The 24,989-nt window shown below is 43.9% G+C and overlaps 1 protein-coding gene across 2 annotated transcripts; it reads right to left on the bottom strand.

The window, feature by feature from the left end:
- Window positions 1–68: 68 nt before the first annotated feature.
- crocc (ciliary rootlet coiled-coil, rootletin) lies at window positions 69–24,832 on the bottom strand. Of its 2 annotated transcripts, none has more exons than XM_086292416.1 (37): window positions 24,680–24,832; window positions 20,060–20,186; window positions 19,841–19,983; window positions 18,394–18,585; window positions 18,236–18,313; window positions 18,052–18,143; window positions 15,591–15,756; window positions 15,384–15,490; window positions 15,069–15,296; window positions 14,758–14,848; window positions 14,592–14,678; window positions 14,322–14,507; window positions 13,933–14,132; window positions 13,640–13,822; window positions 13,179–13,323; window positions 12,231–12,377; window positions 11,732–11,962; window positions 10,468–10,661; window positions 10,261–10,388; window positions 9,998–10,167; window positions 9,728–9,907; window positions 9,393–9,527; window positions 9,135–9,278; window positions 8,551–8,789; window positions 8,308–8,467; window positions 8,038–8,205; window positions 7,512–7,935; window positions 7,080–7,243; window positions 6,859–6,979; window positions 6,486–6,649; window positions 5,872–6,087; window positions 4,909–5,133; window positions 4,680–4,829; window positions 4,345–4,545; window positions 3,643–3,774; window positions 2,220–2,393; window positions 69–853 (listed from the first exon to the last, which is right to left on the bottom strand). In XM_086292416.1, exons 3-37 carry the CDS (start codon window positions 19,973–19,975, stop codon window positions 755–757), a joined length of 5,856 nt encoding a protein of 1,951 aa, XP_086148542.1. In that variant the 5' UTR covers window positions 19,976–19,983; window positions 20,060–20,186; window positions 24,680–24,832; the 3' UTR covers window positions 69–754. The 2 variants fall into 2 exon arrangements, with proteins under 2 accessions (XP_086148542.1, XP_086148541.1); XM_086292415.1 differs by lacking the exon at window positions 24,680–24,832 and adding an exon at window positions 20,529–20,821.
- Between the last annotated feature and the right edge of the window lie 157 nt (window positions 24,833–24,989).

Consider the following 24,989-nt stretch of genomic DNA (forward strand, 5'->3'; position numbering starts at 1 on the left):
TCATTGACTCAGGTGTGATTCCCGGCTGCAGCTCAGCGTATTGAAGCGTATTAATGAGCAGACATGAGTTAGGACACACAGCCAAGTTTATTTTCCAGGAAACATGGCTTCCCTTCGTCCAAACGAGTGACTCTGTCCTTATTAATCACCAGTGTCAGTATTTATACATAAAGTAAAAAGCAGTAAAACTAACCTAATAAAAAAACTGCACCATCACTGCAGCACTCAGACTTCAGTGGTAAAATAGTGTCTAAATATATATATATATATATATATATATATCAGATAATCAGTAAAATCTGTTTCAGAGAGAACATACAGTACAATTCCTTCATTATGCTCAGTTTGTTTGTTTCCTAACAAACCCAAGTCCTCCCTTTCTGTCCTCATCTGTTCACATGAACGTGGAGGAATCTGCAGATTTTCATTCCAGCCTGTCTGGAGGAGAGTCCTGTGGTGATTCTTGAATAAGAACAAGAAATTTGGGAATATGCTGGACAAAGATCGAGTGCAGATGGCTGCCAGTAATCAGGCCGGCCGCTGGTGTTTTCAGCACAGCTGGCTGAATCATAATGCTCCACCTATTCTCTCTTGAGTCAAAATGAAAAAAACAAACAAACACAAGGCTTCAAAATTACAATAGTGTTCATTCAGTGTCACAAAATAAAACATCTTTGAAACAGTACAGTAACCGTGGAGTAGCGTTGTTGCTATGAGACATTCAAGATGGAGTTTCCTGCTGGTGTTTCTGGTTTCAAGCTGCGTCTCGGTTCCCTGCCGACACCACGGAGGACGGGAGAGACGGCTGCCGCCTCTTCATCTCCTGCTGAAGCTGCTCCTTTAGAGTAGACACCTGCAGTAATGATAAAGGTGACAACAAACAGAAGTTAAACATGTAATTTTTAAATCTGATGACATGATTCAATTTTAAATCCAGTCCGCAGGTTACAGATGTGGACAGAAGAGTGGGATTTTGAAGGCAGTAACAAAAGGCTGGAAAATTAAGTGATGCTAAAAACAAACAGCTGGAGGAACTTATTTGCAGCTGATTAGGTTAATTAGTAACAGATTATTAATGTGACTGGATATAAAAAGAGCGTTTCAGAAGTGAAGATGGGCAGAGGTTCACCAGTCTGCAAATGCATGTAATGCAAATGTGATGTTCCTCAACATAAACCTTCAAATATCATCTGTGGCACATAATATCATCAAAACATTTGAAGAATCTGGAGGAATCAAAACTGATCAAAACTTCAAAACTGATTCAGTCATTGAAATCACTCCATGGGCTCAGGAACACTTGCACACCAGAAAGGCTGCTCAGGAAGTGATGCACCTGTATCACCAATACAGGTTCTGTATTTAATTACTTACTTTTTAATTTAATTTAACTTAACTTACTGAGTATAGTGCAAAAAATGACACATAAACTATATGTTTTCTCCTTGTTTTGAAGTCGTGTGGTGCTGGGAAACAAAAACGTCCCTCCGATGCTTTAAACATAAAATAGCGTGCCTGTTTTTAAAAACTAAGAAGCAGAAATTACAGATATTTGTACTTTTGTTACTTCCCACCTCAACATACTAATGATCGCATTGTTCCATCTGTGTTTGCACAACATTTTAAGATGAAGTTTTGTTGAAAAAAAATCCAAGCACCATCATTTTATTAGTTTTTTTTTCCTGTAAAAAACAATGAGACTGATTAAGCAGTTGTGCTGAAGCAACATTATTGATGTTGAAAGAAACACAGATGTGTCTGTGCCACAGATATGATCCATCATATCTATTATACTCAATGAAACTTGGATCCAGCTAAGTAACATTTGGAGTTTGCATGTTCTCCCCATGTTTGCGTGGGTTCCCTCCGGGTACTTCGGCTTCTTCCCACCGTCCAAAGACATGCAGTTTGTGGGGATAAGTTAATTGACTAATCTAAACTGCCCATAGGTTTGAGTGCGAATGGTTGTCTGTCTCTGTGTATTAGCCCTGTGACAGATTGGCGACCTGTCCAGGGTGTACCCCGCCTCTCGCCCTATGACGGCTGGGATAGGCTCCAGCGCCCCCCACGACCCTGATAAGCGAAAGCGGATGGATGGATTATATATATATTCTGAACAACTTTGTTAAAAGCAACAGAAACACCAGCATCAGGTGTGTCTACAGGTGAACTTGGTAAAAAAGAGAAAAAAAGCTTTTAACACAGCACAATGTGAGCACCTGCTCCTCCAGCCCTTTGACTCTATGCCGGTGAGCGCGCTCTCTAGTGCCCAGCGTCCGTTCGATATCCCGAAAGCTCGTCCTCAGCCTCTCCGCCTCCCGCTGGGCCTCCTCGCGCTGCCTCAACAAACTCTCGCACAAACTGTGAGACTGCTCCATCTCAGCCAGCTGAGTCTACTCATGAAACACACACACACACACACACACACACACACACACACACACACACACACACACACACACGGGAAGACAACCAAATGTAAAAGGAGAGGAACAGAACATCTGGAGGTAAGCCAACACGACTGGAGTTTTATGGATGGAGTTACAACAGAGTAAAAAAAAAAATTAATAATAATAATAATAAAGCATATCGTTTGGAGCGCTGCAGCGAGCCTGTCTAAGAACATGTAAAACAGCTGTCCAACAAGGTCAACTACAAGCTGTGTGTCATTTGCAAGACAAAATGCGGGAAAAGTGAATCATCCTAATGAAAGAAGACGTCACATAGTCTAATAAAGTCATGTCCAAATCTGATTCCAGATCTGTGAACTAGAAAAAGTAAATTCAAAGAAATGAAATTATCTGGTATCTAGTGACACCTGGGACTTTTAAAGTCCTCCACCAAATCAGTGATGGTTCACGCAAACAAACCTGCAGCAGGAATCAGGTCACACAACACAAAGTGTTTTCCTCTTTTTAAGACTTCAGCAATCGAAGAATACGCAACAAAAAAAAGACTCCAAACACGGCCGTTAGCCTCACAGTCTTTAAAACTCTGCAGCGAACGTTAAAGCTTTGGGATTTACTGCGACGGTTAAAGCACATTTCTGCAGCTTGGGAAAAGTTTGGCTTGAATGAGGAGAAAAGAGGAGAAGTCTGAAATGTTAAACCGGCCTGAAATAAACAACTTTAATGAGCGTTTCAAAATTCCTCCAAAACCCACTGCAGCTTAATTTATTTGCTTGTTTTTGGCATGTCTGTGGTAAATAGAAAAACATAGTTAAGACTTTAGCATCATTAAAATGAAGCTTTCCCAAAACTATCTCATGTCTTTGGTCCAGTCGTTTGGTTATCTGTGAAAATTACTCAGATGTCACTTTATGAACTTAAACTTTACAATATAACATTAAAACTAATCTTGTTTTTTACATCCACGGGAAAAATGTAGATTATTACACATTTATGTCACCTTGCATGTTAAAAAAATCATTTTAAAGTCTTTTTAAGCTCATTGCTCAAGTCGAGAACTCAGGTTTATTTTGTCACTGTGAAACATCTGCTTGGCTTTCTTCTCGCCCGCTCTTTCTGCACAAACCCTCACTTCCAGTAGACGTATCCAGCCACAGCTAAGTAAACAAAATCTTTCAGCAGGATTCGGCAGCAGTTTGGTCGTCTTTTGCCTCCATCAGCGGCCGTTCCCTACCTGCAGCATCAGTATCTGCTGCTGTGCTTCCTGCAGCTCCTGCTCGGCTGTGTTTAGAGAGCGATCCAGGCGACTCTTCTCTGCAGACAGCCGCATCGTGCCCTCCTCAGACTTCAGCTTCTGACGTTCAACCTGATGAAAAATGTAACCATGGACATGTAACAACAGCGAAGCAAGCCGTTCAAAACAGGGACGCGAGCTGGTGTGGTGGTGTGGTGACTAAAACACTCATCCAAGATGGTGAACACAGTATGTGAGCGGTGTTTTTGTGCAGTTCTATAGTTTAAGAGACAAAGGAAACACTTTATATGTGTATAAATGTCATATCTTATTCAGAATTTCTGGAAACATTTATTTAAATGAAGGGAAGTAAATATTAAATATTTATTAGAATACTAAAAGAATCAACTTCTCATGTTTTTATAATGATTTATATAAATGATATCATACAATTAGAATTTGCTTGGAGGCAATTTTGTAGAGGAGCTCGTACTTATCCGACGTTTTTAACATTTTATTTCTCTCAGGCTGTTTTGATATTTTATTTAAAAGTAATTTTAATGCATCAGCGTGTGTGGTGTAGCTATAAGGCTCTGCAGGTCATTTTGAATCTTAACTGGCATATAAATCTAATATCTTTAATGTCAGATGGTCACAAAGAAAACAAACAAAGAAAGAAACACGTGTTGACACAGCGCTGACCTTGTCCAGTGTGTTTCTCAGTGCGTTCTTGTCTTTCTCCAGCCTCACAGCCTGCCTCTCTGCATCTTTTTTCTCCGTCTCCAGCATGGCGACTGCTCTTTGCAGCGCACGTAGCCGCTCCTCCACAGCGGCCCGCTCTGTCTGAGCCGACTGGGCGCTGCGCTGAGCCTCCGCAAGACTGGCTGAGCGCTGTCGCAGAGCCTGACGGAGGAAGACAGAAATCTATCAAGAACACCGGCCTGAGTTCAGCATTGTGCAGAATCTACTCTTTTACAGCTTCAGATCGGCAGCCCTGCAGGTGGACGAGCGTCTCTGGCGATCTGTTTGTCTCTAACCTCCTGAGCGCTCTTCAGCTCAGACTCTACTTCTTCTCGCCGCAGCTCACTCTCGGTCAGCTCGGTCTGCAGGTTCTGCACGCGCTCAGTGAGGGTGGCCGTGTTTCTCCTCGCCTCAGCTAATGACGCTCGGGATGCATCCATTTGTTCCTTAACGGCATAGAATAATTCTCACGTCAACATTCACATCTGAGCCACGCTGTTTGAAGCCCTTTGTTTTCTCTCTCACCTGCAGGAGCCTTCTGTCCTGTTCAGCCATGCTGAGCGTCTTCTGCAGGGCAGCCATACGACCCTGCGTGCTGCTCTGAAGGGCCGCCGCCTCCTGAATCGTCTGGTTGAGAGAAGTGATTTTTTCTCTGAGTAAAGTTTCACCTTCTTGAGATTTGAGCAGAGTCTGGCTCAGCATCTCCACCTCTCTCTGCAGCAGAGCTACGCGGGCTTCTCCTTCAGTAACCTGCAATTAGTACAAAACCAGTTTATTTCAGGCCAAAACAAAAAAAACTGTTTTTCTTTTAATCAAATTGAGATTTCAGTGCTGCTTTTTGTCAAATGTAGTGCAGCGACCAGGACCGCAACTATAAAGTGCAGCTGCTGCATAATGCTTTTATTTTAGTGAATAATCACTACAACTAATAATGTTTCCTTGGAAACAGAAACCAGGAGTGAGTGGTGGATTAACTGAAACTATTTTTCACATATCCACGGTGCGACAGAGCAGAGGCTGCCCCCCACAGCAAAGCTTTTTATCTCAAGGACATCAGCCCCGGCAGATCTCACCTGATGTCGACTATGGTTGAGGAGACAGAGCAGCACTGTTTCTAAGATTTCTTGGTGCGCTTTCTGCAAAATCTGTTAATCTAAATCCATCTTATATCTCTTATATTTAGTTAATGGGACTTTTATGAATTCAAGGTAACTTTTACTGACGCTGATTGCTTTGTTTCTTTAGATTTTAAGTTTTTAATTCTGATGTTTTTGTATTTAAGTCGTTGCTTTATTTGTATATGTAAACACCTATAGTGTACATCAGTCTGGCTAAATGGCAGACTATAAGAATAAATAATAGCCTTAAATCATAATTAAATGTTCACCAGCTGATCAGTGACATTAAATCTCCTGTATTAGAAGGAAATTCTCAGGCCCAACTAATCGCATTAAGCTGATCATGAGTCATAAATAAACAGCTCTGTACCCGTTTGACGAGAGAGTCGCGGCGCTCCTGGGAGGCCTGACTCTCAGCCTCTCGGTCTCCCAGGCTCAGCTTGAGTCTCTGCAGCTCCCCCTCCAGACTGCGCCTCCCCAGCTCCACCCTGGTGGCGCGAGCTTCAGCTGCCTCTAGCGCCTCCCGCAGGCGCTTCCTCTCCACCTCCAGGCGGATCTCGGCAGCACGCTGCTTATTTAACTGATCCTGCAGAGATGGATGGAGGAGAAGGGTCATATTAAGTCTACGTTCACTTATGTTTGAACAGACAATTAGAAACAGAGAGGAGCCACAGCTCAACAATCTCCTTGTCTTCTCAATACGTTTGTTCTAAAAAATACAGCAGATAAAAGATTCACTCAGTAGCACACACAGCCCAGAAGGTGAATCATTTTGAAAGGTGCTGGCATTAAAAACAAACATATGGAGAGCTGGCAGGGGACTCCACAGGTGGTGCAACACTGAGTGTGCGCCAGCATCTGTTGTTATTACATTTGTCGACAGTGCACGCTTCCCGTTATTGTCCTTCTGTTGCGCTACCATATGTTGACTGTAGCCGAGCTGGGATCACTGCTGTGTGAGTGACAACACAAAACATGGAGTACCTGTATGTGCTTCTTATCCGTCTCAGAGGCCTGCAGCGCTCGCTCTAAATCCTTCACCCGGTCGCTGAGAGCTCGCCGCTCTCTGTCTCCTCTCCTCACCGCCTCTTCTTGCTGCTGGAGCAAAATCTGGGTGGTGGTGAGGCGCTCATCCAGTCCACGCTTCCCTATAATGAGACATCCAAACAACACAGCCTGCAGTAGATTATCGGACTTAATTTTAATTCTACTCAGAAATGGGTTTTGGGCAGCTTGCCTTCATTGTGCAGATGAAGGTTATTTCAGAGTTTTGAAAGCGGACTGTTGAAAGCGAAAAGTTTCCCTGAGCTCATCTAAAATCTCCTTCTTTCTAAACAACTTGGGTAAACTCTCTAACCTTCTTGGTACTCCTGCATGGAGTACTGCAGCTGAGTGAGTCGACTCATAGCAGAGTCCCGCTCCACCTTCAGCTCCTCCAGCTCCCGCTGCACGGCCCCCAGCTGACAATGGACATCATCCTTCAAAATGAGCAATAAACAAAGACTTGAGCTACACAAACAAAGAGATTATCCTCGAGTTATTATGTACTGTCATTTTCGTGCCGCGCAGCCCCGTTACCCTCTCTTTCTGTGCATCACGCAGCTCCTGGAGGAAGTCTCTGAGACCGCTTCGCACAGTCTCGGAGTCCAGCTCTGACTGAAGAAGAGGCACCGGTGTATCCCCTCTCTCAGGAGATACAGCGCCTGAGCCCAAAGTATTGTCAGGGGTGCTTCCTCGAATTTCTGTACAGGAGAAACAGAAAGATGTTACGCTGAGATAGCTGAAGGAGTGAAGGAGGGTTCTTATAATGCTACAGAGACAAGACCAGCAAAAAGTAATTCCTCATGTTATTTGTTATGAGTGTCAGCAAGCAGTAATTTTTTTCTATAATTATGCTAAAATTTGAAGAGTCTTGGAGTCATTTTTTATCAGAGTGATGAAACATCCTGTCTCAGAGCTAAATACACTTTGCAACAATAATGAAACAAAGGCCTCGTGTTTGCTTCTCACCTTTAGGAGGCGACAGCGAGGAGCGCAGAGGTGAGACGCTGTGGTGGCGTGACATGCTGCCAGGTGATGTGGAGCTCCCTCCTGGGCTCCTCCCCCTGGGTCCTCTGCCACTCGCTCCAATGCCCAGCGTCCGCGTCAGCGCCGACTGCAGGCTGCTCAGACGAAACTCCAGGTCCCTCCTCGTGGCTTCGGCTCGGGTCAGCTCCGACTCAGTGGCGGCGAGCCGGCCCTGCGCCTCGCTCAGCTGCAGGCTGCAGTGAGCGGCGGAGTCCTGGGCCGTCTGAGCACGCAGGGACAAGTTCTTAGCTTCGTCCTGAAGCTTCTTCTCGCAGCTTCGAGCCTCCTGCAGCTGAGCGGTCAGCTCTCTCTCGCAGCTGCGCCAGCCCGACTCAGACTCAAGCAGACGCTTCTGAGTCATGGAAAGCTGCATTAACATAAAAAAAAGACAGAAGAGACAGCAGTGACACACTGAAGACAGCAAGATTAACAAAGAGCTGGAAATTTCTTCACTTTGCTCCACTCTCACTTCTTTCTTGAGGGACTCTCTGGCTGTTTCGGCTTCAGCCAGCTTCTGTTTGAGGGTGAAAACCTCTTTTCCTCTCTCCTCGTCTCTTTGCTCCTCCAGCGACAGGCGAGTCTGCAGCTCTGCCACCTCCCTCTCCTTCTGCTCCTTCTCTCCATCCAGGACCTTCAGCTGGAGCCAGACAAAAGGAAAATTTACATTTAGAGGCAAAACTGTGTGCAACATATTTCCCAGGTTCTGCTCAGATGTGAGAGAGATGACTGCATGCCTGACCTGTCTGCGGAGCTCCTGCAGCTCTCGCCGAGCCTCCAGTCGTGATCTCTCAACTTCTCTCAGGCAGCTCCGCAGCTCTGTCACCTCCTTCTGAGTGGAAGACAAATTCTCCTCCAGCACAGACAGCTTTTGCTCCTTCTCCTCACATTGTCGCTTCACACTAACAAAACACACACACACTGCTTACACATCTCATCTACTCTGTGTCTCTGTCCCTGGTTACTTTGCCAATCTCATGCATACCTGATCCTTTCAGTTTCTGCACTTCGCAGAGTTTCTCTCAGGTAAGTATTTGATTGGCTGAGAGCCTCTCTCTCCTTGGTGACATCACTGAAGCCACGGCGCAGCTCTGTGCCCTCTCTCCTGTAGCTCTCTGCTGAGTCCTGAGTTTGGTTCAGGCGGCGTTCAGTCTCCAACAAGTCCCGCCTCAGCTGGTCTCGGCTCTCCTCTGTGGCTGCGAGGGCGGCTCTGCACTGCTCCAGCTGGTGGGTGAAAATCAGATGAAATGAGGTCACTGGACAGAACATTTGTTTGTTTCCAGCATGAAAACAAATTAATTAAACTGTTTTATGTTTTCATATTTGACCTCTGCCCATATCTACAACCTTCCACAGATGCAAAAAAGTTGTAAACACTGATGGTCAGTGGCAGATTCTCCTCGCTTTGATGTTCTTCTTATAGCAATTTATTTTCTAACTTCTTGTTTCTCAAATCCGTTCAAATGTGGGCCATCAAGTCATGGTTCGACACATCAGTGGAAACCAGGTATATGTTGGGATGTTGGTATCTGATATTATGCATTTTGGCTCTTGTAGAGGATGATCTACCTCTTTGAGAGCGATGTCAGCACGCGAGCGGAGATCACTACATGTCTCTTGTAGACTGTGGAGCTCCCTCTCACGAGCGGAGGCTGCATCCTCCAGCTGAGAGCGAAGCTCCAGCACCTCGCTGGTCAGAGCGCCGACTCTGATCTGAGGAAAACAAACAGGGTGATGCTGTAGTTAATCTTTCATTCGTGCCTCGACAACAGCAACAAAATACAAATCAGGAGAGGAAGTGAAACCCTCCACGTTTCCTCCCGTCACCTGTTCCTGCTCTTTGTAATGAGCTGCTTCTCTGGCCACTCGCTCGGTCTCGAGGGCTGCAGCTGACAGTTCAGCCTGCAGGCTGGAAACCCGCTCAGACAAAACCGTCTTCTCTGCTTCCTTCAAGGAAAGAGCCTGGGAGGACAGAAAATGTCTGGTTAACACTAAAACAAAGTTTAAAAAGGGGGGAAGGAACAGTCTGAGCCATGCTGGCATTTCTAACAAAGACATTATTTTAAGAAATCTGTTTTAAACCAAAGATTTAAATGACACATGCTATCTGATGAATAAATACAGCTCTAGACGCTGAATAGTTTCACAGGCTGGGATCAGACCTGTTGTTTCTCCGTCTCAGCCTGGAGGAGACACTGATCTCTATCGTGCTGCAGAGTCCGCATTTCATCCTGCAGCTCCTCTTTTTCTCTCTTTGCTCTGCTGAGCTGATCCTCCATCTCCTGTCTGAGCTTTCTCAGCGTGACCTCATGCTCCATCAGCAAGCTGTGCCGCACAACTTCCTGCAAAACACCATGATGACATTCATCCAAGTGTAAAAACATTCATACAAATAGCATTTAAACTAACAGTGATCCACTGAACCCACTCACCTTTTCTGAGACCAGTCTCTCCACCTCCTCCTGATGCTCAGAGGAGGCCTTGCGCAAGGCCTGCTGCGCCTCCAGCTGTGCCGCATTTAAAGTCTGACTCAGAGTCTGCTTCTCCCGCTCAGCCTGGGCCAACGCAATCTCCCCGTCTGAGCGAACGCGCCTTAGTTCAGCTGGAAATCACAATCAGGAAAACAAATACAACGCTTTCCTGTTATTGACCAACTTTTATTATCTTTAATTATAAAAAACACGTCTCCTCTCACCTGCAGCCGTCTCACAGCGGACTCTGAGGGTTTGGTTCTCTGTCTCCAGCTGCTCTCTGCGAGTTTCCACCTGAACGAGCTGCTGCTGCACTTCGAACAGGCTGGTCTCCAGGGACTCACGCTCCGACCTGCAGGTTACAACCACAACTTACACACACGTGCACTGAGCACTTTTGAGTAATTAACCAAGTCTGAAACCAAACATACCTGAAAGCAGCCAGTTCCTCAGACAGCATGGCGTTCTCCCTCTCAGATGCTGTCAGCTGAACCACGAGGGCCGCTTTGTCCCGGGCCAGCTCTGCCTGACTGCGGCCGACCTCCTCCAAGGCCACCTCGTTCCTCTGGCCTTCTCCTCTAGCGAGACTTAACTCAGAACCCAAAGAGGTCACCTCGCCACAAAGCTGTCGAGTACAAAATGATGAGGTCAGTTAAGTGACCTCTGTGAGCCAAAAGCTCAGACTTCAGAGTCCTATAAACACCCAGTTTCTGTTATGTCAGTTATAAGAGATGTACTTGTCACTGTCATTTAAGGCCCACAGCTCTCTTTGCAAAGTTCAGCCAATCAGAGAACGGCTTTCAAAAGCCTTAAAAAGAGAGGAGCTGAAACACCTTCATACTGTTATATCAGACAGCTTCATGGTTTATATCAAGGCCCACTTTTATTTATAATTAGTGTGAAGTACATGATGATTCAAAAACAGAAAAGGTACTGCATGTCACAGTGTCGTATGTGAGCGGTCTCTCATCAACCTTGCAAAAACCAACCTGCACACACCGGACACACGTCTCTCCTCTGCTGCGTTCTTCTGGGTTTCAAAGTTTAACCAACAGTTTGTCTGATTTAAAAACTTTCCTTTCCTTTTTTAAATGTGTTTTTAAAATAACTGAGGCGAGAAATCAGCCATGTGGTCGTATTATCTGCCTTTATTTTTGGGTCATTCAAAATAACGCTTTAGGCCCATGTTGCAAACAACATGGGCCAAAATGGGTGTTTTAAATATTTTAAATTCGTCTTTTGGGGTTTATAAAAATGAACAGTCATAGTTAAAATGCCAGATTTTGAATTCTGTTTGCTTCGACTGCTTTTTCACCAAGCTTTGGTAATAGACCGGTGTTTTCCAAACAGGAAATATCTTCCAGTGTTCTCTTATTTACAAGACAATGTGCACAGGAATGCAACATCCATCATTCAAGGCACTGGTAAAAATAAATCATTGAAATGGGTATATATTTGTTTTTTGTTAAGTTGCCTAATAATTATGCACAGTAATAGTCACCTGCACACACAGATATCCCCCTAAAATAGCTAAAACTAAAAACAAACTAAAAACTACTTCCAAAAACATTCAGCTTTGATATTAATGAGTTTTTTGGGTTCATTGAGAACATGGTTGTTGTTCAATAATAAAATTATCCCTCAAAAATACAACTTGCCTAATAATTCTGCACTCCCTGTAATGTGTAGTTGTACCTGGGTGACTTTCTCCTGCAGCTTAAGTCTCTCAGCCCTGAGACTCTGGAGCTCAACCTCGATCCCCACACGGCTTAGCTCGGCGTCCTGCAGCGACTGCTGCAGTGTGATGCGGGCGGACTCCAGCTCGAGCCTGTCCTGCTCCAGCCGGACCAGCTCATCTCTGATGGTCAGCTTTTCCTGCTCAGCGTCGCGTTTCTGAGTCTGCAGGAAGGCTTTCTCCTCCTCGAGCTTAGACACAGAGGTGAGAGCAAGTCACATTAAAGGCCTGAAAACCTCTTAAAATCTAGAACAGGTTTGTTTATTTTACTCGGCTGGGATGGAAAAGGGTGATGACGCACACCAATCACAGTTTTGCAACACCTGAATTTGAATCTAACTACATTACTCTGTTTACACTGGCATTAACTCTCGTCCACAGAGACACAAGAGTATTTCATATCAAATGGGCTTGAAACTACATATGTGGAGGTTTTAAATAGCACTGCAGCTCCCTTACCTTGAGGATGTAGGTGTTCAGGGCTGCTTTGTCCTGTGCCAGACCCTCGTTCATGCTGCCCATCTTTGCCAGAGAGTCTCTGAGAGCTGCATCCTCAGACTGGAGCTTGTTAAGCAGCAGACAGAGCTCCGTGTTTTTGCTCTCAGCCTGGAGGGAAGAATCACGGTCAAACAGGTGCTATTTGTTTAAGCAGTCGGGCTATTGCACCACAAGTTTATCTGAAAGTTTTCAAGAATAACTGAATAGAATGTCTGACTAAACTTAAAAACATAAAGTCTTCTGAGTTTTAGTTACATCAGACAGCTCACGTGGAGGCAGGAGCTCCAGAGGAGTGCTGCTTCATGACAAACTATTCAAAAAGCTGAAATCTGTGTCACAGACGACATGTACAGTCGTACAGTCAGCGCTTCGAAAGGGAAACTCCTAAAAATATATTTATGAGGTCAGCTGCAAAAATAATCGTATAACTCCCCCTTTTGGCGTTACAAAGCTGCTGTCTGAAGACGTGCAGCATCAGCTTTGGAGCTGAAAGCCGTAGACACTGCAGGTTGTTTAGTGGCCTTATTGCAAATGTATTTGTAGGATTTTCCTTTCCACAAAACACCAGAGGGAAAATATTTAAAATACTTGATTTACTGATATTTGCAACACACAGTCTAACATTACATTTAGCGCTGAAAGAAGCATGCTCTATTGTTTTTTGGGACACTGCTACTAAATCTGCACCTTAATATCATGAACACTTCCACCACTCGTTTTGCCTTCATTAACTTTCTCGCATGAAAAACCTTGAAACTGACAACAGAATTTTAATGGACTAACTTTAATTTCATCTCAACAAATACATCCAAAACAAAAAAGTGGCAGAGTGTCGCTCCCTTGCACTCTGGCAGTACTCTAGTAGCGTTTCACCTCTGACAAATACACAGACTATTACTATTTTCTTACCCGAGCCAGCGCCTCAGACAGCTGTGTTTTTTCTTGCTCCAGCAGCTGCCTCTGAACCTCCCCCTGCTGGTGAGTCTCCCTCACTGCAGACAACTCGCCACGCTGAGCAGAGGCTCGACTCTCGCTCTGATCAAACTGCTTCTGTCTGTTTGAGGCAACACGTGTTGTTCACTGAAAATCAGGCAGGACTCTTGGTGTGTATCTGTTAGTGTGTGAAGCTTGTTGTTCTATTGCAGGAAGGGACGACTGGACAGCACAATAGTTGTGAACAGAGTCAAACTTTTACACAAAAGCTGTAAATGAGATGTTGGGGCTGTACAGGGAGGAGTTTGTTAATGACTGAGATGCTTATGTAGAGGAAGCTGATGCAGATCTTTTGAATGGCACACTGTGAGCATGTGCAGCGTGTGGATTAGTGCCCACATCACATTCACTTAATCTCTACGAATTAGCCAGCTTACACCCTCAGCGTCTCTGCCTTCGCCCGGTCTCTCTCCTGCACGGCAGCCTCCTTCTCCTCCCTCTCGTGGTCTCGCTCTCGCTGCACGGACGCCACGGTCAGCTGAAGCTTCTCGCAGTCCATCTGCAGGAGCTGGCTGCTGCTCTGCGCTGCCTGCACCGTCTTCTCCAGGTTCACCTTCTCGCTGCAACATTCACCACATGTGTGTGTGTGCGTGTGAGAATATAATGCAGAGTTGAGGATAAATACACTGTTGGGTCTCGAGGCGAGTTTTGTAGGTGAAGTTTGGCAAACCTGGCCAGCGTGTCTCTCTCCTGCTTCACACGGTCCCGTTCTCGCAGCGCGGCCTCTCTCTCTCTCTGAGCGGCGTCCCTCTCCCGCTGCAGAGTTTGGCTTCTCTGTTCTGCGTCTCTTTTAGCCGACTCGGACTCAGAAAGCTGTTTTCGTAACTGCTGCACAGACGACTGAGCAGAGAGCAGACGGCTTCGAACATCCTGCAAACACAACCGGACAAGTGGAGGGAATGATGATGACGGTGTTACAAGGATACAGCACCTACAACATGAAAGATTTTAAAGTCTCACCACAGATTTTAGCACTTAATGTCTGAGCTTCATTGATTTTTAAGTCAGAGAGTTCCATGTTTGTGTGTGGTCCTTTGTGTTTGTAGATTAACATGTCACCTGCAGTTGGAGTGTCTTGTTTGTGACTGCAGAGCGGAGAGCAGACAGCGCTGCCTCTGGGAGAGGAGACAGCGAGGAGGGTCGAGTGGGAGAGGACGGCCTTCGAGGGAAAGAGTCACGAATCCCAGCCCCAGAATTGTCCTGATCTGCTTCTGACGATGACGATTCTCCATCTGCTGAAACCGTCTGTAAACGCAGGTTAAAATGAAGCCCTTCCATCTGGGTTCCCACTGAGAAATCAGCTGATGTAAAAATGTGTGTGTTGTTTACCTGAGCGATGTCCCGCAGTGTGTCTAACAGCGTCTCAGTGTGAGTCCTCATCATCTGCATGTCAGTCTCATCACTGCCGCTCTGCTCCTGAAGGGAAATGATTCACATGAAGCACATGAAGCAGACCAGTATGAAACCATTATGGCCTCCGTGACTGGTGTCTCACCTCGAGCTTCCTCGTTAGTGTCGCAATTTCTCTGTCACGCTCTTCAATTTGTCCCTTTAGTCTCTCCCCTTCTCGCACCAAATCGGACAACCTGAGAACGAAAACAGACAATATGAAATTAAACTCACACGGACGGTAAAAAGGACCTTTAGTTTTGCACTTTGAGTCAGTTCTTGTTGTTTTAAATGAAAAGTGCTGGAAGTCTTCCTGCTGTTACACAATGGGGACTTTTACTAGCTCCTCCTGTTGGACAGCTCGATTAAAAACAACTTATACGACTGTAAGCCTGCAGGACGGCTCGGCACCCTGACCTGACGTTGAGCTCGCTTCTCTCTGCGTCCATCCTGCTCTGAAAGCTCATCATCTCTGCCACTCGACCTCTCAGCTGCTGCTCCAGCTGAACCCTCAGAGCTTTCTCCTGCTCCAGAGCCACAACTGCTCCTCCCTCCCGACTTTGCAGCGTGGCACACAGACCGGCCCAGGACACCTGAGCAGAGTGGGACGTCCGAGCCAGCTCATTACGCATATCTGACAGGTCCCTGCGGGAGATTGGAGAGAGGCGGGAAGGAGTGAGAGACAAAACACGAGTCAAAAGATAAAATAAGACTGAGGAGAACAAAGTTTACCTTTCAGTGGCGCTCTTCATTTCGCAGACATGCCTCCTGAACCCGACCACTTGTCGCCACAGTGTCAGCAGTCGGCTGTGCTCGCTGCTGAAGTAGCTGTGGAAAGACTGAACAGGAGGCCAAAGGAAATTAAAACGAGTAATGATTATTCTGAATTTAGACTTTCCTGAATTTCCTTTTAATATTTAAGAAGCATCCCTCTCCCACCTCTTCTTCTCTCCTCCAGTCAGACTCCTTTTGCTCTAGCTCCTCTCTGGCTTTTGTCCAATCAGCAGTGAGCCTGCGGATATCCTGGCTGAGAGCCTCGTTGGCCAAACCAGCCTGCTCCAACTGCTCTCTCAGCATTGCATTCACTGCAGACAGACTGCTGCTCCTGAAGTCACAACATGGAAACACTCAAATATAACACACGCAGTTCAGGCTGAAGCTGTTTACAAAGAAAGTGGTTAAATAAAACGCAAAGGAGAAGATTGATCAGGCCTGCAGATGTTTGGTATAATACATGACTGAATTCATGAAATCCTCCTTAACTAGAGTCTGCGTGGTTTTAAAAAAAGGCTGCTCACTCTCATATTCCCTATGTTTTTGGTGTAAAAGTTAAAGTCAAATTACAACGGAGCACAATCACAGATGAGCTCATGACTCATTTCTGTAAAAATAGTTTTGGCTGCATGTGCAAAAATGTCTCACAAAAATCTTCAGTCCCTAAATAAAAAGAATTAAAAATAATAACTCAGTGGACTAACTGGCCAACAGCTTATGTTGGCAGTTAGATAACTATTCATATCTGCTATACATAGGCCATGAAAATACGCTGTTCCTGCATGAGTGCAATACCATCTATATCAATTCTGTCCATCGATCCTTACAATAACAAAACAAAACAAGAATAAGTTGATTAAATTCATTTTTAAAGACTGTTGCATATGTAAAATTAAAGTAATAAATCCATATACATTTATTTGCAGCTTCAAAGGGAGCTATCATAGTGTGATGTTCCCAAAAGCAGAATTTGATCTCAGAGGACGACCTTGCTGAATTTAAGTTTTTTAAATAAACTGCCGGTGCTCAAGTTGCACTGAGAGCATTGTAGAGTCAGTGCAACCCTAGCTGTGGTTCAGGAGGTTCAACTAATAATTGGAAGGCAAGATGTGGGCAAGATGATGAAATGAACCGAAAACTGTCCTGGATACAGCCACTGAAGTGTGAGTGTGATAGAGACAACACGCTTGAAGTGCACAAAATAAAGCACTGTATGAATGCTTGTGGTAAACAGACTTATACAGTCGTCTTCTGCTCATACTACTCAAAGTGCTGCTACATCATAGGCCACACTTACATTAATAAAGCTTTTTGTCCCGCTCTCTTAAACACTTTTTAACAATCACACAGACACACACAGTGCCTCTATAGTGCAGCAGTCTCTGGTTTGATCCCAGCAGGAGTCACAAGTCATTTTGGGTTAAGGACAGGCGTCTGGTGTAACAAATCTGCCTAATGAGACACGCGTAGAAACCTGCTAAGCTGCTTCCTTGTGAATAAAGGAGCAGACAAAAGTAGCTTTACCTAGCAGGCACACTAATTTAGACACATTTCAACACTGGGACTGAACCCTGACCCTCTGATTAGCAGACATCTCACTCTATCCCCACAACCACAGCTGTCATAAATGTGGGTCACAGTGTAAATGTGTTATTTAAATACCAGTTAAATAATTTCCTCTTAGACTTTGCTAAAAAAATAAAAAATAAAAAAAAAATAAAAAAGTTTGACATAAAAAAATGGTGTTAGTGCAGGTTTTAATGTTTCTGTTTCTATTTATGGGCTACGTGCCACAATTCTTTACAATGACACTTATTAAACCACTGCTAGCTGTTTTAACAAATTAAAGGCCAATTTCCAACCTAACTTTTATCTTTAAAACTCTTGAAATAGTAGTTGTAAAACAGCTAACTGATCATCTGCAGAGGAATGGCTTATTTGAAGAGTTCCTGACAGGTTTCAGAGCTCGTCAGCTTTAGTGGAGGTTACAAATGATTCTGATTTGACATCTTAATATTGTACATCATTTTACTACAGAGATTAAAGCACGCTGTAGGTATTACAGGTACTGTGCTGAGGTGGTTTGAATCATATCTATCTCATAGACTCCAATTTGTTCATGTAAATGGTCCTCTTCACACCCTAAGGTTAATTATGGAGTTCCACAGGGTTCAGTGCTAGGACCAATTCTGTTTACATTATACATGCTTCCCTTAGGCAAGGTATAGCATACATTTTCACTGATATGCAGATGACACACAATTTTATCTATCCATGAAGCCAGATAACACACACCAATTAGTTAAACTGTGTGAATGTCTTAAAGGAGCAAAGATCTGGATGACCTCTTCTGCTTGTAATTTCAGATAAAACTGAGGTTATTGTACTCAACCCTAATAATTTTAAAAGCATGGTGTCTAACCAGATGTTTACTCTGGTTGATTGTTGGGTTTTTCTCTCTAATATTGCAGGATCTTTACCTTTTTCTGATTTGGCACTATATAAATAATATTGAATTTTCTCTGAGTTATCTCTGGTTTGTCTGCACTGATACTTTTCAACAGTCTGAGGACGTTACAGGTTTACAGCTAAATCATTTTATGTCTCTTCTCTCATGATGCATCACCTTTGTTGTTCCTCCTCCAGACGGATTAAAGCATCCTCCAGGTTGCTGCTTGCTTCATCTTGATGGCGACCATTCGATGTTTCGCTGTGACCCTAAAATCAAAAGATGACCATGGACATATTATTTTTAACCTGTGCATAAAAATCGGCTTCCTTATGTTTACAGTAAACTCGAGGTCGCCTACACTGTTTTTCTCCAACTCAGATGACTTCTCCTGCAGCGCCTGATCCAGATCACCACACCTCTTTTTATACTGAAGCACCTGAAGGAGCAGGAAATAACACCAGTAGTCAAACCTCATCAATAACAACTTAACAGAAGAGGGAAATAAAACAGACGCACCTTGGCCTGCAACTTCTGCACAAGCTGCGCCTGCCTCTGCTGCCCCTCCTGGTATGCGGTGAGTTTGCGCTTGTAGGCCGCCTGTTCCTCGTCCAGCCGCCTGCGCAAATCCACATTCTGCTGAGCCAGGCTGCGTGACTCTGGTGAATCGTGGTCTTCGTCCCCTGTTTCAAAACGCAGCGCCTGCTCCAGCTGTGGTTTTAATGAAAGGTAAGAGGCAAGGGGTCGGGTTTAATTTCACACTTCTTCACGACAGATCTGCATGGCACTGCCAAGTTTGGACTGCATCCAAAAATACCTATATACATGTTCTCAATGAGCTAAGTACTTGAGATGGGAACTATTTTCCAGACTTTAAAACAGAATTTCCCCAAATCATCTCACCATTTAACAGCTGTTCTGGACAGCTTGTGCGTACACTGATGGCACTGGTACAAAACACATCCTGATCATTTCCTGTGAAACCTCACATGAATGCATAAAATGAAGGAAAATACTACATTTAAACTACATAAATGGAGGTCATAGTACTTAAGAAATACTAACTTTGTTTTCAGCCACATCTTTCTTTCTATGCTGTATAGATGTTCACTCTTAAATGAAACTCTTCACAAGAAGGTTTGTGGATTATTTTGTGTAACCTGATCGTGACATCTGGACAGAGGCACATCTGCTGAGTTTATAAATCATTTTTTGGCACTTTGAACAGCACAGGGTGAGCGCCATTTAGTTCCGTTATATTTAAGAGAAAGCTGACTCACATACTAACATATATTCCAGCTGCTCAGTACTACAGAGTGTCTGTATCCCAAAGCGGAGACCAGTTATTACTTTAAATACACTTTTGAAATGAGTCCATTAAGTTATAAAAGGTGGACACTCTCCTTTAAATTGGTTGTTTTATGTGTGACATTAAAGCAGCAGGCATCTCAACAGCCTACAAGAGTAAAATATACATATATAAATTTATTTATTCTTTAAAGAGAAAAGATTCCTTTGGACGATCTCCGGCACAGTTTCTTCGTGCTTTAGGAAGCAGGCTGCAGTTATTCCTTTTGTAATGTTCAACCCACCCCAAATGAGCTGTAGCACCCAACTCACCCACCCACCCAACACTGCATCTCCCCTCGCCATTGAAGCCCCTGTTTACAGTCACCCAGGGTGACAGACGCCATGGCAACATTCCACTTCAGTTGATTCCAGCCCCCATCACCTGGGAGACGAGCAAATCTCAGACAAAGGAAGGACCCAAAAAAACACATAAATGAGGAAAAGGGAATGTGGCACGGTCCTCAGCTTTAAATGTGTGTAAAGCCAGAGCACCTGAAGAGTGTTTGAACTTGTCGCAAGAGATTAACAGGCTATAATGATTCCATCCACCTCTCAACCTATTCTACCAAAATGACCACTAAGTGCTGTTTGCAGGCATCCTGGAGACTTGCCTTACCCTCTCACTGATTGCACCGTACTTGATGGCGAGCTCGTCTCGGTCGGCTCTGCTGTGTGCCAGCAGGTCCTCCAACCTCGCCAGTTCCCCCTGCAGTACTCGGTTCTCCTCCTGGAGGGACATGACCGAGGACATGGCCCCTGCTGCTCAAAGAAAGGCCAAAGTCAGGCAAAGACGGCACTGAGTTGATGTGAAGGAGAGAGGACTGTGGCAACTCACCGTTGTCGCTGAGGTTCTTTGTCACAATCTCTCGCACTCGTGCTGGCAGACATGTAGGGGGGGCATCAGGTGAAGGACCCCGGACTGTCAGCCTCTTCTCCTCAGACAGAACGCTCTCCTCCAGCCTCTGGTGGAGGAGGACAGGCGCAGCCGTTTTTATTTAGTTTGTGACGTTTAGAGAAAGATCAGCAACACAGAGCTGAGAAACTATGAAATAAGGCTGTAAACACAGAAAATCCCAACACATGACAGAAACCGAGTGATCACAATAATGTGTCTGAAAAGTGCCACAAACCCAACGGTGCCACGACAGGCACAGGACCACGACTGCTGCGCAATAGATACACAAAACTGCTCCCAAACAGAAACAAGCGCATGCACGCCCCAGATGAGCCGCTATTATTTGCCCCACACCTGTGTCATTTAATGAAATGATCAAGTGAGCTGGAGCGGGCCCGGCGAGCCTCACCTGGATCACAGACTCCAGTTTACTGCTGGAGTCGCTTTCTGCGGAGTTTTCCGCAGCGCTCATCGCACCGGCAGGTATTTAAAATCCTCCGGGTAACAGGATTAACTCCGAATAAATGCTACGTCTTCACGGTGTCAGCGATGGTCTGTTGCTTTGCAGCAGGAGCGGGGAAATGAAACAGTTGTGAGCCTTAGCTGCTTATTTGGTATGAGCCGACAAAGTTTAGTCGCAGAGGAGCAGTGCGCGTCCGTCCCGTCGCCTCCTCCTCCTCTTCCTCCGGGAGGCAGAGATTGAGGACAGCAGGATTAGCAGGTTTTAAAATGCACACCCCCACCTCCTCCACCACACTCCCACTTCTCACATTCAGAGCCCTCCACACGTCACTGATATCCAGCTACTCTCGAGCCTCGCAGTTGAGAGAAGATACCGAACAATTAACCTGATTTTTGTGACGTCAGTATGTTAATATTGATTCAGATAGTTACGGCACTCCTGAGCCCACCGAGAGAAGCAGCAGATATCTTTAAACTCCTTTACGGCGTCGTGCCAAAAAGTGATCATCTGCCAAAAACACAGACCGTCTGTTACAACTGACTTGTTGACCCAAAATCTGTGAAACATCTCTCATTTAGGTAACTTTTATGTAGCCTTTATTTATCCAGGTCAAAGGTCTCATTAAGACTAAAAGGTTATTTCAGAGTGACCTGTCCAAGATATGAGCCTTTCATAAATCAAGTTGACTACAGTCTATTTACCAACACAAGCAAAGAATGGACTTTACTAAAAAAAAAAAAAAAAAAAAACAACCACAGAAACAGCAGCAATCACTTTTTGAATATGAGGGTTTAAAAATAAAAACAAACAAAAAACAACAGAGCATAAGCTTCTACCAAAGCGCTGGAGTTTACTCTCTAATTTCCTGTTTCGATTAAGCATAAGTAGTGGCAGTGCAGCAGTGCAGCTGTTACTGAGTGTTTTTAAGGATCTTTTTAAATTAATAACTAAAATAGAAATAATTAAAAATATCCTCCAGCTTAAGGGGTTAATTAAAAGTACAAAATTATTGCCAGTCAAAGAAGCAGTTATAACAAATAACATCTTGTCACTGCAATCATATTATTATTATTATTATTATTATTATTATTATTATTAATCCAGATAATTTGTGCCACTTCTTAGTTTTAATGACACAAAAAGGATCAGATCTATCCATTTACACTTGTATTATATTTTTACGTGTTAAGTGCTCTGCACATGGATGTGTGTGTGTGACTTTTTTATGTCTTTGAAAAGTTGTGACTGTCACTTAAATGGTAGAATAAGGGTTTCATATTTTCCTCTGAAATGCAGTGAAGTAGTCTAAACACGACATAAAACATATTTAAGGTCAGTAGTTTTAAAAAAGTGTTTGGACAAGTCCAGACAAAACCAAATATGCTGCCTCAGTCAGTTTCAGTTTTCCTTTTAGTGCTGTTCAGTATTTTTGGTGTTAGGGTGATGACTGTCATCACAGTTTGGATCTGCTTCATGAAACTATGAATACGTGTTTGCAAAATCAAAAAAGGGAAGGTATAAAATGTTATCTTGATATAGCTTTACACTAGTGGGTTTGGGGTATTTCTTCATTTCTGAAGGGCAGGGGTACATCCAGAGGGGGCAGCATGACTGAATCTTACTGATACCCCCCTCCCACCAATGCAATCAGACTACAATACTGTAAAACCCACAGCGTGCACTGGATGAGAGCATGCACAGTTAGTACATTTACTAAAATACTTTACTAAAGTACCGTTTCACAGATCTACTTTATTTTATTTATTTTTTATTTATTTATTGTAGTCACTTGGATGAGTGACAAAACATTTCTCCCACTGAATACGTAGATTGTAACAACATTATGGTGTATCCACAGTTTTCTTCACTTTATTCATTTCTGATAAATATTTTCTGTGGGAAGGGTATTGTTCCTGCTCAGGAATTTTGGGGGAGCAAAGAGGTGACATCTTCTCCATTATTATATCTTTACATTCAAGCAGCTGTAATCGGAATAATTCACAAAATCACAAATATTTCGTATCTTTACACTTGACTTTGTTTTCTGCTTCTCCTTCTTCTTCTTTTAGCGTTTAAACATTTTTAATTTTAATACATTAGCAACTTTAGCACAAAGTTAAACAAAGCATCTGCTTTGTTGTTTGCTTTGTGACACAGGCATTGAAGATGACGGGGTGTGTGCTGCACTGTGTGGCGTTTGAATTGTCAAGGTTACAGACAAGAGGATCATTGTGTCAATACCAGACCCCCCACTCTGCCTTAACCCAGCTCTCCCGCTCACACTCCATTTGCATTTCTATGCTTCTGAGTACTTTCTCTTACAGTACACATTACCATCCCTCCACCCTATAACCCCTGAAACCACACAGGGCCCTGGGGGAGCGAGTACTACCAGATTAAATGTCCTTAAAAAGGCCCAATACAAAAGGACTTACAGGAATAAACATCAAAACTCAAAGTTATTACAGCTTTATTATTATTACAGGGATTTTCCCCCCAAGTTTCTGAGTTTTTCTATTTTCATCAAGTTAGATTTCAGAGTTGGTCTTTTTGTTTAGTTTAGCTTTTAGTAATTTGACTCTTACTTTTAATTTTGTACATTCATTATTATAATTTTGAGAGTATTTGATAGGGGCATGTTTTTCAGAAGTTCTGAATAGATGTTGCAATACAAACAGCACTTCCCAAAGGATGTTGATTTAGTGTGTTAGACATCCCAATGCTCAGTAGACTGTAATAACACGGTAATAACATTGTTCCAGATGGTTTTCCCCCTCAAAAAATCTCTAGCTTTGATTTTATTTCCTTTAATTAAAAAGTTATTTTGTTTTTTTAACAACAGTTTCATTGGACTGTAATGACTTTGGTGAATGCTGACTTAAATTTCTGAATGACTGAAATTTAAACTTACAGGAATAAACAACAAAACACTGATGTGTTGTGACATCATCAGTCATGCTGTCACGCCTGACACCCGTTCACCGACCACTTCATTAGGCACACCTTTTAAGGCAAATGTCTAATCAGCCCCATGAAAGTAATTCAGTTTATTGAGCCACATAGACACGGTCAAGACGACCTGCTGATGTTCAAACATGGCATCAGAATGGGGAACAAAGGTGATTAAAGTGACTTTGGATGTGGCGACAGAAACTTTTGATCTCTTGGGATTTTCCCTTAAAACCATCTCTAGGATTTAAAAAGAGAAAATATCCAATGAGCAGCACTTCTCTGGGAGAAGATGCCTCATAGATGCCAGAGCTCGGAGGTGAATAACAGGAAGGCAACAGTACCTCCAATAACTACTTGTTCCAACCAAGACATGCAGAAGGAGACAGGAGACACTGCTGTCAGCTAAGATCACTAGGAATTAAAGCAGCTCTAAAGGCGGGGGTCCCGCACAAGCAGGGTGTACTAATAAAGTGGCTGGCGTAAAACCATAGTATTCTAATCTGAAATAAATGAAAGATTTTCATTTCCCAGGAACGAAAAGTTCAGTTTAAACTTATTCATATCTTTGGCGCCCCCTACTGGTGTGACAGGAAATAACTGGTACTGACTTCAGTGAAATTAAACCTTAAAAATCTGTCGGTCTGCGCAATTGTTCATCCTGAATCTCCAAATGCGAACACACCCCCAAACTGTCCGCTCTTCCCCACACGTTAAACAAACGGGACTTCTTCTGCACCGACCTTAAATCACTGATTTCCTGAGCAGATGCCTCTGCGCTTCTCGTTTATTATGTGCATATAAAGGAGAACACGGCCAAACGATTCATCGCCAACATCCTCTTTAAGCACAGAAACCACCGACATCCACAAAGACACGCCCAAGTTTTCAAAAGTCTGAGGAGTTGGAGGAGTTGGAGGAGGGAGATGGTTGCACGTTAAGCCGCGCAGCATCCAACCAAAATTAAACGGAGACTTTTTTCGCAACCCAACCATCAGAGGAGGAGATCGTGACTGCTGTGGAAACAAGAGGCTGAATATAAACACCATCTACACCTACATCATGTCGTGTTTGCTGCAGCTTTAGCAGTGAAAACATCCGCTTCCCTGTCTGATAAACATCTCTCCTCGGCTGCTCGTTCTGCTCACCGTTTTCCTGCCGTCTCTCCATTTCTCCTCTGCGTGGGCTTTTTACACAGCAAAAGCAGGCACGAAGCTCATCCCGGCACTTACAAACGGACCGTCGGCTCCCTGCACGCAGGGTCGCCTTGTTTCGAAATCTTCTCCATGCTTTTTCCGGGGAGGGACTTCCAGTTCATACAGATCAGCGGCGGGTCTATCATATGATCACACCGAGCTCCATAACGCGCTGGCATTTTGAATGAACGCTGTTATTCACTCAAATAAACGAGTATCTTAAAAAAAAGTGTGTGTATGTTTTAGTGTTTTATGTTTTAGT

This window comes from Aulonocara sp. 'chitande type north' Nkhata Bay, linkage group LG5 (genome assembly GCF_057382095.1).
Source record: "Aulonocara sp. 'chitande type north' Nkhata Bay isolate Kocher_YH1m ecotype deep benthic linkage group LG5, A_spYH_male_GT1.1, whole genome shotgun sequence".
NCBI lineage: Eukaryota > Metazoa > Chordata > Actinopteri > Cichliformes > Cichlidae > Aulonocara > Aulonocara sp. 'chitande type north' Nkhata Bay.